Source organism: Cavia porcellus, unplaced genomic scaffold (assembly GCF_034190915.1).
Source record: "Cavia porcellus strain 051 isolate PalLab524CR breed Dunkin Hartley unplaced genomic scaffold, mCavPor4.1 scaffold_19, whole genome shotgun sequence".
In the NCBI taxonomy this organism is placed as follows: Eukaryota; Metazoa; Chordata; class Mammalia; order Rodentia; family Caviidae; genus Cavia; species Cavia porcellus.
In genome coordinates this window covers 16,241,269-16,255,613 of record NW_026947502.1, presented here as the reverse complement: position 1 = coordinate 16,255,613, position 14,345 = coordinate 16,241,269, and the positions used below count along the sequence as shown (strand labels likewise).

Genomic DNA, 14,345 nt, shown 5'->3' with positions numbered 1-14,345 from the left:
TGACAGTCTTCCAGGCTATTCACAGACTTTTAGTAGGAACAAGCCAAATAACTGAGCAGGAGACAAGTGAAGCCAATGAAGAGTGAGTTCAGGGCTATAGGAAAAAGAATGTTTAAGAGAAAAGACTAAAAGATGACAAAGAGCTTCGTTGGCTATACTAAAAGCTTTGCTTTTATTCCAAGTGACATAGAAAGCCACTGAGTAAAGAAGTGATGTAATTTAATTTTAGATTTAATGGTGCCATTTGGCTGTTGTTAAGATTAGATTGTGATGGCTCAAGAATAGAGAGTAAGTCTTCCCTGGACCAAATCAAGATTCTGTGAGTCATACCCTTAGAAAGCCATAGAACTGCCTGTGTAGATGACCTTGATTATAATTTATGTTTATTTAGTGTCTTCCATAGGAGAATGTGCTCAGTAAATAATTGTTAAATGAAAAAATGAGTAAAAGCTAAGAATACTCTATTTTTAAAAAGTTAAAATCAATTGCCCATTTTGCTTGTATTATAGAAAGCAATGGATAATTTACTCACATTTTAGAAACTATCTTTTGACGTGAGCAGTTTGCTTCTAGGTTCAAAAATACCTTGAAATGAGATTTAGATAAATGGCAAAACCAACCTTGTCTGTTTGAATACATTCATGTAATACAGGATAAACTGAGGTTGAAAAATAAAGAGCAAAGTGAAATTGGAAAATGTTTTAAAGTTACTAATGTAGAGAAGATCTAAGAACTACAAGACTCTTTTTTTTTTTTTTTTTTTTTTTTGTCTTTTTCATTTTTATCGGTACCAGGGATCGAACTCACGACTGCCTGCTCGCAAGGCCGGTGCTTATGCCGCTGAGCTAAATCCCCAGCCCCTTATAAGACTCTTTAAAGCAAATGAAAGCTCAACTTTATATTTTCTGTAGCATTTAATAAGAATAATAAAAACAAAATAAATACTATGATGTTATTATTAGATAAAACTAAATAAGGAAACTATGCTCTCCCAAACATCAGAGTATTGAAATTTAGCTTTGGAGATATTCTATTAAATAGTGTTTAAAGTAGGTTTCCAGAGTTAGAAAGATCCTGGTTCAAATGATGACTTTACTGCTTCCTGTCTGTGATTTTGAACTCTAAGCTTTCTCTGTTTTCACATCACTATTTTGCTACCCACCTGGACATTTCTCAGGAACCTGGACTCCCCATGCTTTTGTCTTCCAGTTACAGTTTGGAGCCAAACTACTTTCCACAGTTAGAACTATCCGTTTAACTAGCCCAGCAATTACAGCCTGACTCACTGTGGCATTTCCCATAAAGAATCTACAGTGTATTATTTATCTGGGCCTTGTGTGCCTAACGGTCTAATCCAAAATCAGCAGAGCAATGAATCCTGCTTCCTTTTGCCCTCCACTTCTAGTTTCTGAATGTTGACAATCATCTCCATCATCTGTGTAACGTGGTCATTGATACCAGAAGTGTTGCTAGTATTTTCATTTTTTTGCTCTCCTTTATTCACACATTAGTCTGACAGCCTTGTAGCTGGTATTCTTTGTTCTCTTGCATGCTTCTCTCCCATTTTTGACACTGCTATTAATTGTCCTAAATTTAGTTTGTCCATGTGCCTCCCAGCTTGGAGCTGGCTAGTGCTGCACATTGCCTTTAAGTTTAAATTCTTCCTGGGGTTCCCCATTGTGCACTCCTTTCTTAACCTCCGTCCTTCCCACCATTCTTCCCATCCTGCCCCGTAGTGTACCCAGGATGATTTTCTCAAAATCCTTTGATGGGCTGTGAACATCCCTCAAACCCAACCTTTATATAATGTCCTCTTTACTGCGAATGCCCTAAATCCGTCTTTTGATTTCTGGTTCTTGGTCTCCTCAGTAACATTAACTTATTTTTCAGTTAACCAACTCTAAAGTGTTGATTTCCTAATCTCTTCCCTATGTGATTCATGGTCTTCTCAATTCTAATTCTTATCTTACGTATATGTCTAATGAAACATTTAATTCACATTCACAACCTTAATCCTCACTACCTACATAAATACAGGTTAAAAACACGACTAAAGGAAACCTTCCCAAATGATTCATGTTCACATTAAATTAACTGACACGTAACTCCAAGGCCTACCTACCACGGGCTGATATTCAACTGTTGTTTAAACATATTTTGGCATAGATTAACATTTTCAAATAGTTTGAGAACAAAGAGGAAGTAGAAATGTCATTTCTCTTAAGTCTGTTGTTTCTTTGCAGGAATTACAACCGTCCTTACCATGACCACAATCAACACCCACCTTAGAGAAACTCTCCCTAAAATCCCCTATGTGAAGGCCATTGACATGTACCTCATGGGGTGTTTTGTCTTCGTTTTCATGGCCCTTCTGGAATATGCATTGGTCAACTACATCTTCTTCGGGAGGGGACCCCAGCGCCAGAAGAAGGCAGCTGAGAAGGCTGCCAGTGCCAACAATGAGAAGATGCGTCTGGATGTCAACAAGGTACATTCAGAGGGCAAGCACTCCTTGCTCCTTTAACTCATAGAGCAATGCTAGCCTTGGAGATTGATGACCTTGCTCAACACAGGTAAAAACCAAGGCCCAGGGCAGAGAATGAGTAATTTATTTCCAATTTATAGTGAGGAAGACATGGTTAGTGTTTTGACTGAATGCCCAAATTTGGTTCCCCTGTCAGTTAATGTCACAGTCGCCCAAACTTTCATCATGTCAGAACCACCTATATGATTTTCCCACATTTGAAAATGTCTTTATTTATATTTTTTCTTCAAAGTTTCTCACCTTGTCTAAATTGAAAGGGGAAGTTTGTGTCATTCTAATTGGTTAAACTTGCTAAAGATAACTTTAGATAAATAACACAAAATATGTTAAACTCTGCTACACAAAGACTCTGGACTTCATCTCTTCATTCCTTTTTGTTTAAAAAGGAAATAAGGAAGGACAGAGATGTGTTGAAGACTCAAAAATAACAAGCTGAGATTTTGTCCTGGAAGTAATCATGATGGAAGGGTAACTTCTCCCTAAGTGACACAGTATTACTTAGTGCCTGGCACATACACCGCTAGATAGAAGAAAGCCCATGCAGTGTGAGGCCACAGTCTTGCTGCAGTCTGGTCTGCTCAAAGACTTGCTACACAATTTTTAACCCTTTTAATCTTTTAGGTCAGTAGTTCTCAACTCTAGTTTCCCATGTGAAATGTCTTGGAGGGAATAAAACATAATACTGAAGCCTGGATCCCTTGCCCCAAGGTTTTTATTTGATTGTCTTGAGTACATGTAGGCAACATAGTTCTTAAATGGTCACCAGGTTATTCTAGTTTGCAACCAAGAGTCTCCACTTAGTTGTGACAGCATTCTTCATGGAGTTAGTCCTGTTTTATCCCAAAATATAACCCCATCTGGCTTGCTATTAGGCAATTTTCTACACTAAATGGAATAATTGTGTATATGTTTACCTTTAGTCAAAATTTATACCCTATAAAATAAAATACACAAGCTCTTAATATTTACTATTTTAAAAACACATGATTTAATATTTCTCTAAGTAGTTTTTATAAAGTAGTGTATAGCATTGGATTCAATAAATAACTCATAGTGATAGGACTGGAGAAGAAGCAATACTTTTAAGCCATATGAAATTATTTACTATAACAATAGTTTTTTCATTGACATTTTAATACTTCCAATTGTACCTTAACTTCAAGGATAGCACAAATAAATGATCTCTACCAGTGAGATTTATTTGGAGAAAATGTGGAAATGTATGTTTTGCTTAGCTTTCCCACATACTTATCTATAGGTCTAATATGTGATTTTGGACTGTTTTTTAATCCAGAACATGATATTTACATTGATGCAGATTTTCAGTGTAGTCCCTTAAAAGCCCATAAACTATAGGGCATAAGAAATCATTAGTTTCCAAAGCCTAGTGTCTCACTCGTTGAAATCCGTAGGTGGGTTGGTAACAACAGCCAGTCTCAAATTATGGCTAGCTGAGCCTATCAAATGAGAGAATGCTTTCTAAGCCAATTTTATTACTTTTCTGATATTGTAGTCTTAGTAAAGAAAAGAAAATGAATAAATAAACCTATCTCCTAGGACTGCAGTTTGAAATGAGTCTAAATCTATCCCCTAATACAAGGCTGACTTAATAAGATAACATCTGATCTCTTTTTCCTTTCATCTATCCTATTTTCATACTAATTTGCATTTAAATGATAAATTTAAGATCTGGGCAGTGGAGATTTTATATAAACTGAACTTGAAAAGCTTTAGATAGCTGTAAATTCAATTGTACTGAGACAGAAGTGGAGAAAGATTCCCTGGGCAGCTACCTCATAATGGAGAAATGTCCTCCTGGCTGAGTATGGACCCGTGATTTGAGTAATAGGATATAAGAGAATAAGAAAGATACTTAGAAATCTTTCAGTGCAGTGGTTCTCAAAGCAGGGACAAATTCATCTCCTAGGGCACGCTTGTCACTGCCTGGAGATATTTTCTGTTATCAAAATCAGGAGATGGTAGTTGCTGCTGACATCTAGTGTGTGGAAGCCAGGGGTAGACCCTGCGAAACATCCTGCAGTGTCCAAGTCAGATTCCCCTAACAGCATTGTCCAGCAAAGCACTGAACTCTTCAGCCTCAAGCATGCATACTCTTTGTGTGTTAGCATTATGTAAAACCACCATTTTCTTTAGTCAACACAATACAGCAAGATACTAGGAGCTGTGATTTAACCCAAAATGACTTAATACATATTTTGAAGACATCGTTGACATTGCCTTTCCATTCGTGACTATGGGACAACAGATAAAATCAGCTTACCTGATACCTCAAGTTTCTCATCTGTCAAATGGGGTTAATTGTTCTCACATTATAGTATTTATAAAGATTATTTGGATAATGTGTAAAGAAGACAACATACTTGTTAGTACACAGTGAGCATTCAGTAATTAATAAATATTAATAAAATATTAGTACTAGTAAATATTAGTATTAGTAACAGTATTAGTATTGTTAGTTTTAAAATAGAACATATCATCTTAAGACATATGGATGACCCTAGCTTACATATCTTATGTGGTCTAGAATGTAGAAGTCAGATCCCTAAAAAGGAATATTATCTTAAAAAGAATGTTGCATGACAGAAATTTTAATATTAAAGCAACACTATCATTTCTTTCAATAGTTATTGTCTGAAGAATGCACAGCAAAACCACTTATGTCAAACTTTATCAGTTATTTCTTAGGACAGAATACCTGTGATTAGATTAAACAAAAGGATGCCCATCTAACATTCCACATTCCCATGGTTCCCATGCAAAGCAGCACAATAAGTTAGAAAGGTACCTACATTGGATCCTGACTGTACAGTGGTTTCTTTTGTGCTGATTTTAGGAATAACACCATCACTGCTCATCTGAATTGTTCCTTCATTTCACCTGTAGTTTAACCCAAAATGACTTAATCCATTCTTTTGAACTGTAGTTCTAAGCTTATTTTTCCTTCAAAATTGGGCACATATAATCATCCAAGTATTGCTGTCTGTTCAAACCAAATCAGCCTCTAGGAGAAGAAATGAAGTTTTTATCTTTGATAATTTCCTAGAGAAGAAGTGATGTACCTGATCACCTAAACCAGTGACTGTGAACCTCTTAGAGCTTTCAGTGATAACATACAGCTCGCTGCCTCACACGTGCCATAGGTTCGCCATCACTGACTTTTTAAAACTCCTTTGTCCTGAGGTCAGGGAAAGATGAAAATGGGGAGCTGATGCATGTGGCAACTCATTGCTACTTCAACAAATACTTCCACATTTTTTCTGTATCTTTCTGTGTAATTTCTTTTAACTCTTACGTGAAGAAGAAAATGTTCAGCTCTTAAAGCAATTCCTGTCTTTTTGTATTACTAACGCAAAAACTTTCTTTAAGAAAGTTCAGTAGGCAAGGTTGCATAGCACAGTTAGTGAATGTTCTGAGTCCTGGGGTTTTTCCTATTTATATTTAGTAACAATCCCACTGTGTTAACAAAACAAAAATGAAGTGAAATAATAAAGCTCCTCCCACATTAGGACATGTTTAGCTCTGTTGACTTCACCTCAAATAAGATCTCACCTACCTGCACATGAGGTCCATAAATAAATCTCCTCCATAGCTGTCCTCCTGTGAAATTGGAAAATATTAATATTTTGAAAATAAGCTTTATGCCAATATGAGATCTATGAATATTTTCCCAAGTGTCTTCTTCAGCACTTCAAAGAATATAATCCCTGCCTAAAGCATAAAAATAACAAAATGAAGCAATATAAAATTCCTATCCAGGGGTTAGGATAATCCTTCCTGTTGTACCTCAAATGTGTGTGTGTGTGTGTGTGTGTGTGTGTGTATGTGTGTGTGTGTGCATCTGCATTCCAATAGCATTTACTTTTGATTGATTTCCCTCACTGTTTTTGCTCATACAGACAAATTTTCAACTCTCCTTTTTAAAAGTAAAGTTTTGTGTTGTTTCCTAGTTTGTTTTGTGCCAATCAGTAAGTGTAGGCGTGTTTGAGATTGTAGTTATTCTTGCCTTTTCAACACCTTTATAATTGCACGTTTGAACTTCCTGCAATGTCCTTTTGTATTGAGAATCCCATAACCAGCAATTCTATAAATAAAGCTACACTGGGAAGATCTCCATTTTAGGACGTTCTTTATTCCACATTCATGGGTGTTATGACTCTGTATTGTCTTTATCTATTGTGCATCATCCTTTGTAATGCAAAATTGCTAATATCTTTGATCTAGTTCTATTACTTGGAATTAAATTTAAAAATAATAATACATTTTTAAAAACATTACTAATCAGCATTTCCCATTGTCTGTTAGCACTGGTCTTTCTTTATGCTTTGCAAAGACCAGTAGCATTTATCTATATCCAACTTACTTTAAGCACAGTCCCAATCTACTGGCATCAGTCTACTTAATTAGTACATTCTCTACTTTGTCTTCCAGATTTTTTATAAAGATATTAAACAAAATGGGACCCAATATCGATCCTTGTGGGACCCTACTGGAAGCCTCTCCCCAACTAGACGGACTACCAATTACGATTTCTCTCTGTATACGGTTAGATAGCCAGTTTTTAATCCATTTATTTGTATTTCTGTTGGGACCAATTTGTTTAGCTGTTCCCTTTAAAATAATGTTTGGGATCTTTATAGGTAATTTATGCTCATGTGTCCATAGAGATTTGGGGATAAGTTAAATGTTCTCATAAAACCCTAGTAGAATTTACCTGGGTTTATTTTTCACTGTAACTATGGTGGACCTAAATTTCAGTATTCCACTGAAAAAGTATTGTTGTCCTAAAGAAAGAAATGGAAACTATTTTGAAATTTCTTTTCATTTGTATTGATAGGTTAAACTGCTATTACATATGATGGTGTTTCTTGTTTTGTGGGTTGTTGTTGTTGTTGTTGTTGTTAGTTGGACAAGTGATTAAGAACTCTTACAATTGATTGGCTCAGAACAGGAATAGATATTTTCTGTTCTAGATCATTTATTTGTTTCTAAGAATGTTTCACTTGCATCAAGTCTTTGTTGCTGTAGTGTTTTTTATTTTAAAATAAGTATTACCTTGGCAGGACTGGCACTTTCATAATAATTAAGCAACAGTAATCAAAATTATTCTCAGTCAAAACTTGTGATTCAAATGAACTTTAAAGACAGTTTTTAAATTTTTTTGTAAGTACCTTGAGTTTGATTTCTGAATCCTTGTGTGTTTTCCATCTTCATTGGCAAATAGTGATTTGTTGGACAAACTGGAAGAAGAGGATTTTGATGGGAAATTTTTCCTCAGTTTATCTTTCCAGTCATTACCTGTGCAATACGAGTTTCCTTTCATCTTAATTTCTATCTCTTGGCAAGGCAATGATTAATATTGAATATTTATAAATGGTTATATAAGGACTTGATGTCAGCTCAGTTTGCATTATTGTGCCTTCTGTATCTTATGCTCTTCCTTAATTTTATTTCTTTGACTTCAAAATCTTTTATACTCTCCTTGTAGTACCTTTGGGTTGGCCAAGAGTTATGGTTAATCTAGTAAATTGCTGCTTTGTTTTGATAATCTGTCATTTTTTAATTTTATTACCTTTTATGAGATTATTTGGATTATTTGGAAAATAGTAATTTATTCCAGAAAAAGAGATGTTTAAAGAATTGTTAATCAGCTCCGACTTACCACATCTGAGCTGTTTCATTTATGTTCTTGCTGATGTTACTATTTTTTCTTTAGTAACTTTTGTTAAAATTCAGGTAGATTGATTTAATTGGATACTATTCTTGTAGAATATTTATAATATGGAAGAAAATATGAATGAAAGTTGGAATTTGGATTTATGATAAAAATGATCAAAAAATGGTTTATTTTTCAAAATGCAAAACACATCCCACTATATGATTGTCTAATGCTTTGGTAAAGCCACATGAAAATTCAGAATATCTTCATGTCATAAATATCTTGAAGAATATTTATTCCTTTTGTGTATTAAATTGTTTAGTTGGTGACTTCAGAGAGTTAATACTCTATAGTAATTTAACAGCCTTTTTTATTTAAAGAAAAAAAGCAAAACAGTAAAAGAGTACAAGTAATACAGAATTTCAAAAAAAAAAACCCAGTCAGAAATCACTAGTTAATAGATTACATATTGTCATCTTAGAATTAATTGATCAAGTTACAAAATTAAGCATACAAAGTGGACATTCAAACAGTGAGACTGCAAACAGTTCTGTTCAATGATCCAACAAAAAGGAATATGGTTACCTAGCTTATACATTTAAATATACATGCAGTTATATCCTTTAGAGCACTTTCTTTTCCTCTCTTTTGTACAATGACAATTACACATTTTGGGTTTTATTACTCCTACAGTTCTTATTGCTTAACAGCCTTTCTTCTATTTGGTAAAATACTATGTTGAAAAGGTACTCAGTGATTTACGTGGAAGTCTGAACTTTAATATCTGATGTGTTATCCTTTTATTCTTTGGATGTTTTTATGTCCCTTGAGTCTTCTTTTAAACTCATATTCAGAGTGTAAAATAAGGATTAACAGTTCACATGTGGGCTTTTCCCTAACAGTTCAAATGTGAGGTTACTTTAAAATTATACCTGTAATGTGGAGAAGCATCAAGACGTATGTGACAGTCCTGAGAGGTACCAGAAGATTGTGGGATTTTAGAGTCAGACTGAACTCGGTTCACATTCAGGCATGTCTTTTATAAGCCAGGTGACTTTTGATGTTTTTAACTTTTCAAGTTTCCCAACTGCAAATTGAAAACACTGATTTTAGCTTTATGATGCTGCTGAGAGAATGACCTGAGATAATTGTGTTAAGGATTTTATACATTACTAGATAAAGAGCACTCAATTGATAGTTGCTGCTGTTCTGGAGATGGTAGCTGGGACTGTGTGTCTTTCTTGTTTTTTTTTTATTTCATTTCTGTTTTTCTGATTTTACAACTAATTCATAATTGTTCTTAAACATATTTATAAAAGGCAGTGACAGCTAATTGTAGCAATGCTCACACAGGTGTGATCATTGTGAACCCTGCCTATTATTCACAGTTAGTGGCATTCTTTTATGTAAATAATCATATTCTATGATTTTATAAATAATCATGATTATTATTTTATACTTGCCTTTTAGTATATTTAACATACATAAGCATCATTTCCAATAGTGTGATTTACTGAATGTGCACAATTCATTTAACATTGATTAAATGAGCACCTAATATTAGATGTTTGCACCATTTCCAAGTGATTTTCTATTATAAACAGCTCTAAAATAAGCATCAGTTACTGGCTCTAAAATAATATTTTTAAAATGAAATGCTGATATATATTTTTGAGTTATTCCCTAAAACGATTTTATAAAATTTACATGGTTACTGACATCATAGAGGAACACAGTAATACATGTGTATGTACACAAACACCTATACACACATGAATACAATCACTCTCTCCTAAAATGAGAAGAAACTCAGAAAACATGCTTCACTGGGCCAAATGTGAAAAATATTAAAGTGGGTATATACAAGAATAAAACCCAAGTATAGTTTCTCATCTCTCCATCTGAAAGCACCAAAGAATAAAATAGCAATGGGGGAAAAAATGAAATAAAAGCTAGCAACACTCAAGTCAAATGGAAAGTCTGCTAAGAGATGCACAGGCAGGGCCAGGATTAGTACAAACCAGATATGGAGAAATCCACGCAAGCTACAGTTCAGCAAGTGAGAAAACCCAGGAGCAACATCTTTATCACAGTGAAGAATCTGGACAAAGAAGCAGCATGACAGCTGTGAGAGGAATCTACCAAATGGGGCAGGGAAGGTGCTCTGCATGCAAAGCCAGGTGACAGCTCTTTATTGAAAACAAAAAGGTGTATGGCACGATACACCAAAATACTGCATAGGAAATATGTCTTACCTAAAACCAGGTGAGAATAGGAAAAAAAAGTCAAGAATGAAACCGTGAATGTTAGGAAACTAAATGAGAAAAGCTGAAAAAAAAATCAGTTGTTTTGAAAATTAGTAAATCCACATACTTAAGAATATTATATAGTAGTTGCACCATCTAAAGCTAAAAAAAAAAAAAAAAAAAATACTCCAAAAGAGTACATAGCCCAAAGGACTCAAAGTTAGGTCATTTCAGTGGTGTCAAACTCCTTGTAGATCATAGCAAGTACAAGAAAACTTTCAAATAAACTGCATTAAGTATGGTAACATATTTTAAAACAGAAATTTGGCAGGGACGTATGGGTACTACACTAATGAATTGTAGTGGGGAGAAAAACCCTAAATGAATTTCTCAATTTAAATCCAGAGAATACTAATAGCACACTAAATCCTAGCCACATATTATTTAAAATTACATAGATAATATAATTACTTATATATGTAAGTTGAAAGAATAAAAGCAATTCCCCCTTCAAACAGATATCAAAAGTACTACTAATAAAAAGTGAATTGATTCTTGGCTGTATGTTTAAAGCCCTTAAGAAATTAAATGTTAGTATTTTCTTACAGTGAGTATCTTTATTTGCCTTAATTTACCTGTCTAGCCAAAAACTTTGTCTCTTGCCTTTTACCTTAGGATAGGAAAATGAAAGATACAACAAAAATGCGTGTTCTTCATCACCACAATTGTTTATTTTTTATTATTCTCATGTGAAATCACATGAGAAATACAAGGAATGCAGAAAGAAGAAATGAATAAATCAAGCAATAACTCAAATTAAAAATAAAAGCAAACAATTTATTATTTTACTCAAGTAAAGTCCAAGAGAACTGACTGTGGAAAACTTTCAGAACTCATATGACAAGTTAGACTAGTTCCCTTGATTTTCTTGCTTTGTTTTTTTAATACAAAATAAAATGATTTACTGAAATAGCAAGAATTAAAATACTTTGGACCCAATTCCTGTCCTGAAAATGACTCATCTAAAGAGATACGCTACTTATACTGGATGAATTAGTCTGTAATTTAAGTGGTTGAAAGCTATAAAATAGTAAACAATGGAGAATTGGTTGATAATAATTATTGGGTGCTGGGACAGTATTTATACTTTTTCAAGGTGATTTCTGTGGTACTTCATTTAGTTATCCGAATTTCAACAGATACATGGGGGGCCAATCATAATCCATGTTTTATAGATGAGAAAAAGAAAATAGACTCCTAAGAGGACACTGGTAACACGGAGCCAAAGGTCCTTGACCTTCCTTGCATGTCCTCTTCCATGACATGGTCAGTTTCTTTCCAAGTCTGTCTGATCAAGGAAACTACCTTGTCAGCTGTTCCTCGAGATGAAGCAAAAACCATGGGCTATTTACTTTCAGTTACTTTTCTCTCCTAAAGGGAGAAACAACCAAAGAGTTAACTTTTGTAAACACCTTTATTCTGTGAGGATCGAGTTGCCACTAAACAAAATTAAATTAACCACAGTAAAGTTCATAGGTAACACGGTGGCTTTGTAGAATACAAGCTAAATTCCTTTCTAAAATTTCAAACACAGCACTCTTGACATACCTCTCGTTTCTAGATTACCATGAGAAGTCAATCCAGCTGCAATGGTTATTATCATGGTCTTAGTAAATACATGCAATTGTTTTTAATTTTAAGACAAAAATTTAACTTTCTCATCTTCTTGAAGTTAGTAGAGGATACGTGTGTTAGGATGAGTTAAATTTTCTCTCCTTTCTTCTATGTTTACCTGTATTTTACAGTATTTATTTTCCACTTGATAAAATCTCAGATTCTAGGAAATGTGGTAGCAGTTCTATCCATAATTCTGGCTGAGAAAAATCTAGAAAGATTTAAAAACTCTTTATTAAAAAAGAAAACTGTGCTCCATGGGCAGCTCTGGGAATCAAAAGCTAGCATCAAAATTTTATTAACCATCTTTCTATTAATATTAAATTATTTTATAAAAAATGCAGTACCTTCAGGAAGTACCTTCCCGTGTTTCTAAAGAAATTACGAATTTTTTATGGGCTCTGCTGCAAAGAGGTTTGCAGGGTTGCTTGTTGCTTATTTAATTTCAACATAGAGACAACCTAGAGAGACATAATAGAAATGGACACTGACAGAATTTTGAAATCTCCCTCCATAATAAACAAGTTGTCTCTTTTTTTTTATTTAAAGAGAAAAAAGAAAGGACATAAAAAACAAAGCAGTAAAAGGATACAAGTAATACAGAATTTCAAGAAAAAAATATACAGTAAGAAATCACTAGTTAATAGGTTACAGATTGTCTTCCTAGAAACAGTTGTCCAAATTATAAAATTAAAGCATATAAAGTGGACATTCATACAGTGATATTAGAGACAGCTCCGTTCAATGATCCAACAAAAGCTCAGTAATATGGTTTTCCATCCTACACACTCAAACATACCTGCAGTTATATCCCTTAGTTCACCTTCCTTTCTGCTCTGTTTTACAGTAACAATTACACTTTTTGGGTTTTATTACTCCCACTGTTCTTATTACTTTTATTGAAGAGAATAAAACCAAATGTGACTAAGCAAAACAGAGTCAGAACAGAAGGGTGGGCATAGTTCATGATGCAAAAATAGAATGCCAGGTGATCAAAAGTGGTTACCATTGTGCCTCTTGCTATTTTTAAATTGAGTTGCCTATATCATCAGGTATTAATAGAATTGATCAAAACAGTACAGAACAAGACCAATAAAACCTACACTGAGGACCTTACAGGACTTCAAAAAAAGATAATAGTCAAACCATAATGGGCATCATAGTATATCTAATTGCCTTCAAAGAGGTTGCCTATACCCTCAAACTTGATACTATCAAACAAAATAGAACATAGAGTAATCAGACAGAACAAGATGGGGAGAGCAATACTGGGGTTCAAATCAGGTTAATAGGAAAACAAAAAAATTACTATAATATGTCCTGCTATTTTTTAATTTAGTTTTCCCTTAATTAAAAAAATGAGAGAAAATAGATTAATTTTTAAAAAGGGGGAGGGAGATTGAGATAAAAGAGGACATTGTAACAGAACAACATAATAAACAAGCTGTCTCTGTCTCTTTAACAGTTCTTTCTACTAGGTTCTCCTGCAGCTTATTTCTGGAGGCTGGCCCGGCTTCAAGGGCACTATAGCAAGCTTCCTCCTCTGAATCAGAGGATACCTGTCCTGGCTCCCTAGCAGAGAATTAAGGTTCTCCACCTCTGAGTCCCAGGAGAGCCAGCCAGCCTACTCCAGCTGCCCTGAGAGTACACAATAACAACGCGGGCTTACGAGGGCATACTGCTTCAGGGAGCATTTCAAGTTTCCTAGATCCTGAATCATGGACTTTCTATAGTCATCCCTGTCTGATAATATTCTTTTAATTGTAGTGCTAATCACAATATACAGTTGATGCATGCTACTGAATTTCAGAGGAAGGAGATACTACCTTTCCATATTTGCTCAGGAGAAGCTTCACAGATTAAAAGGGATATCCCATCCTCAAACAAAGTGGGAGGGAAAGTACAGAGTTGCTCGGTCCAACCGGGATATATGTGCCTCCCATAATAGAACAGCATTCTAATCGTTGAAAGAAATCTAAAAGATCTCCTTTTGTAAATACCGTGATACTCTGCGCAGGAGAGTGATTAGACTGTAGTCACACAGCAGTTAAATAACAAAGACTAGACTACACCCATTTCTGCAGTATGACCTGCCCATTGTGCAGTACAGCTATTATTCATTTGATGATACATAGTAATTTTACTTGCACTGGTCCGCAGTCTGTTCCAAGCAGGCACCTCTGAAAAATGAGTAGCTAGAAAA

The 14,345-nt window shown here is 34.5% G+C and overlaps 1 protein-coding gene across 4 annotated transcripts in view; it reads left to right on the top strand.

The window, feature by feature from the left end:
• The window catches only part of Gabrb2 (gamma-aminobutyric acid type A receptor subunit beta2), a 219,265-nt gene that overhangs the window by 182,236 nt on the left and 22,684 nt on the right, over window positions 1-14,345 (top strand). For 3 of the 4 annotated variants that reach the window (XM_003473348.5, XM_063230739.1, XM_063230740.1), the window contains 2 exons: window positions 2,244-2,488; window positions 6,995-7,108. In XM_003473348.5, coding sequence (XP_003473396.1) covers window positions 2,244-2,488; window positions 6,995-7,108 — 359 coding nt within the window. The remainder of the gene's footprint in view (window positions 1-2,243; window positions 2,489-6,994; window positions 7,109-14,345) is intronic. The other variant, XM_003473347.5, reaches the window with a different exon arrangement.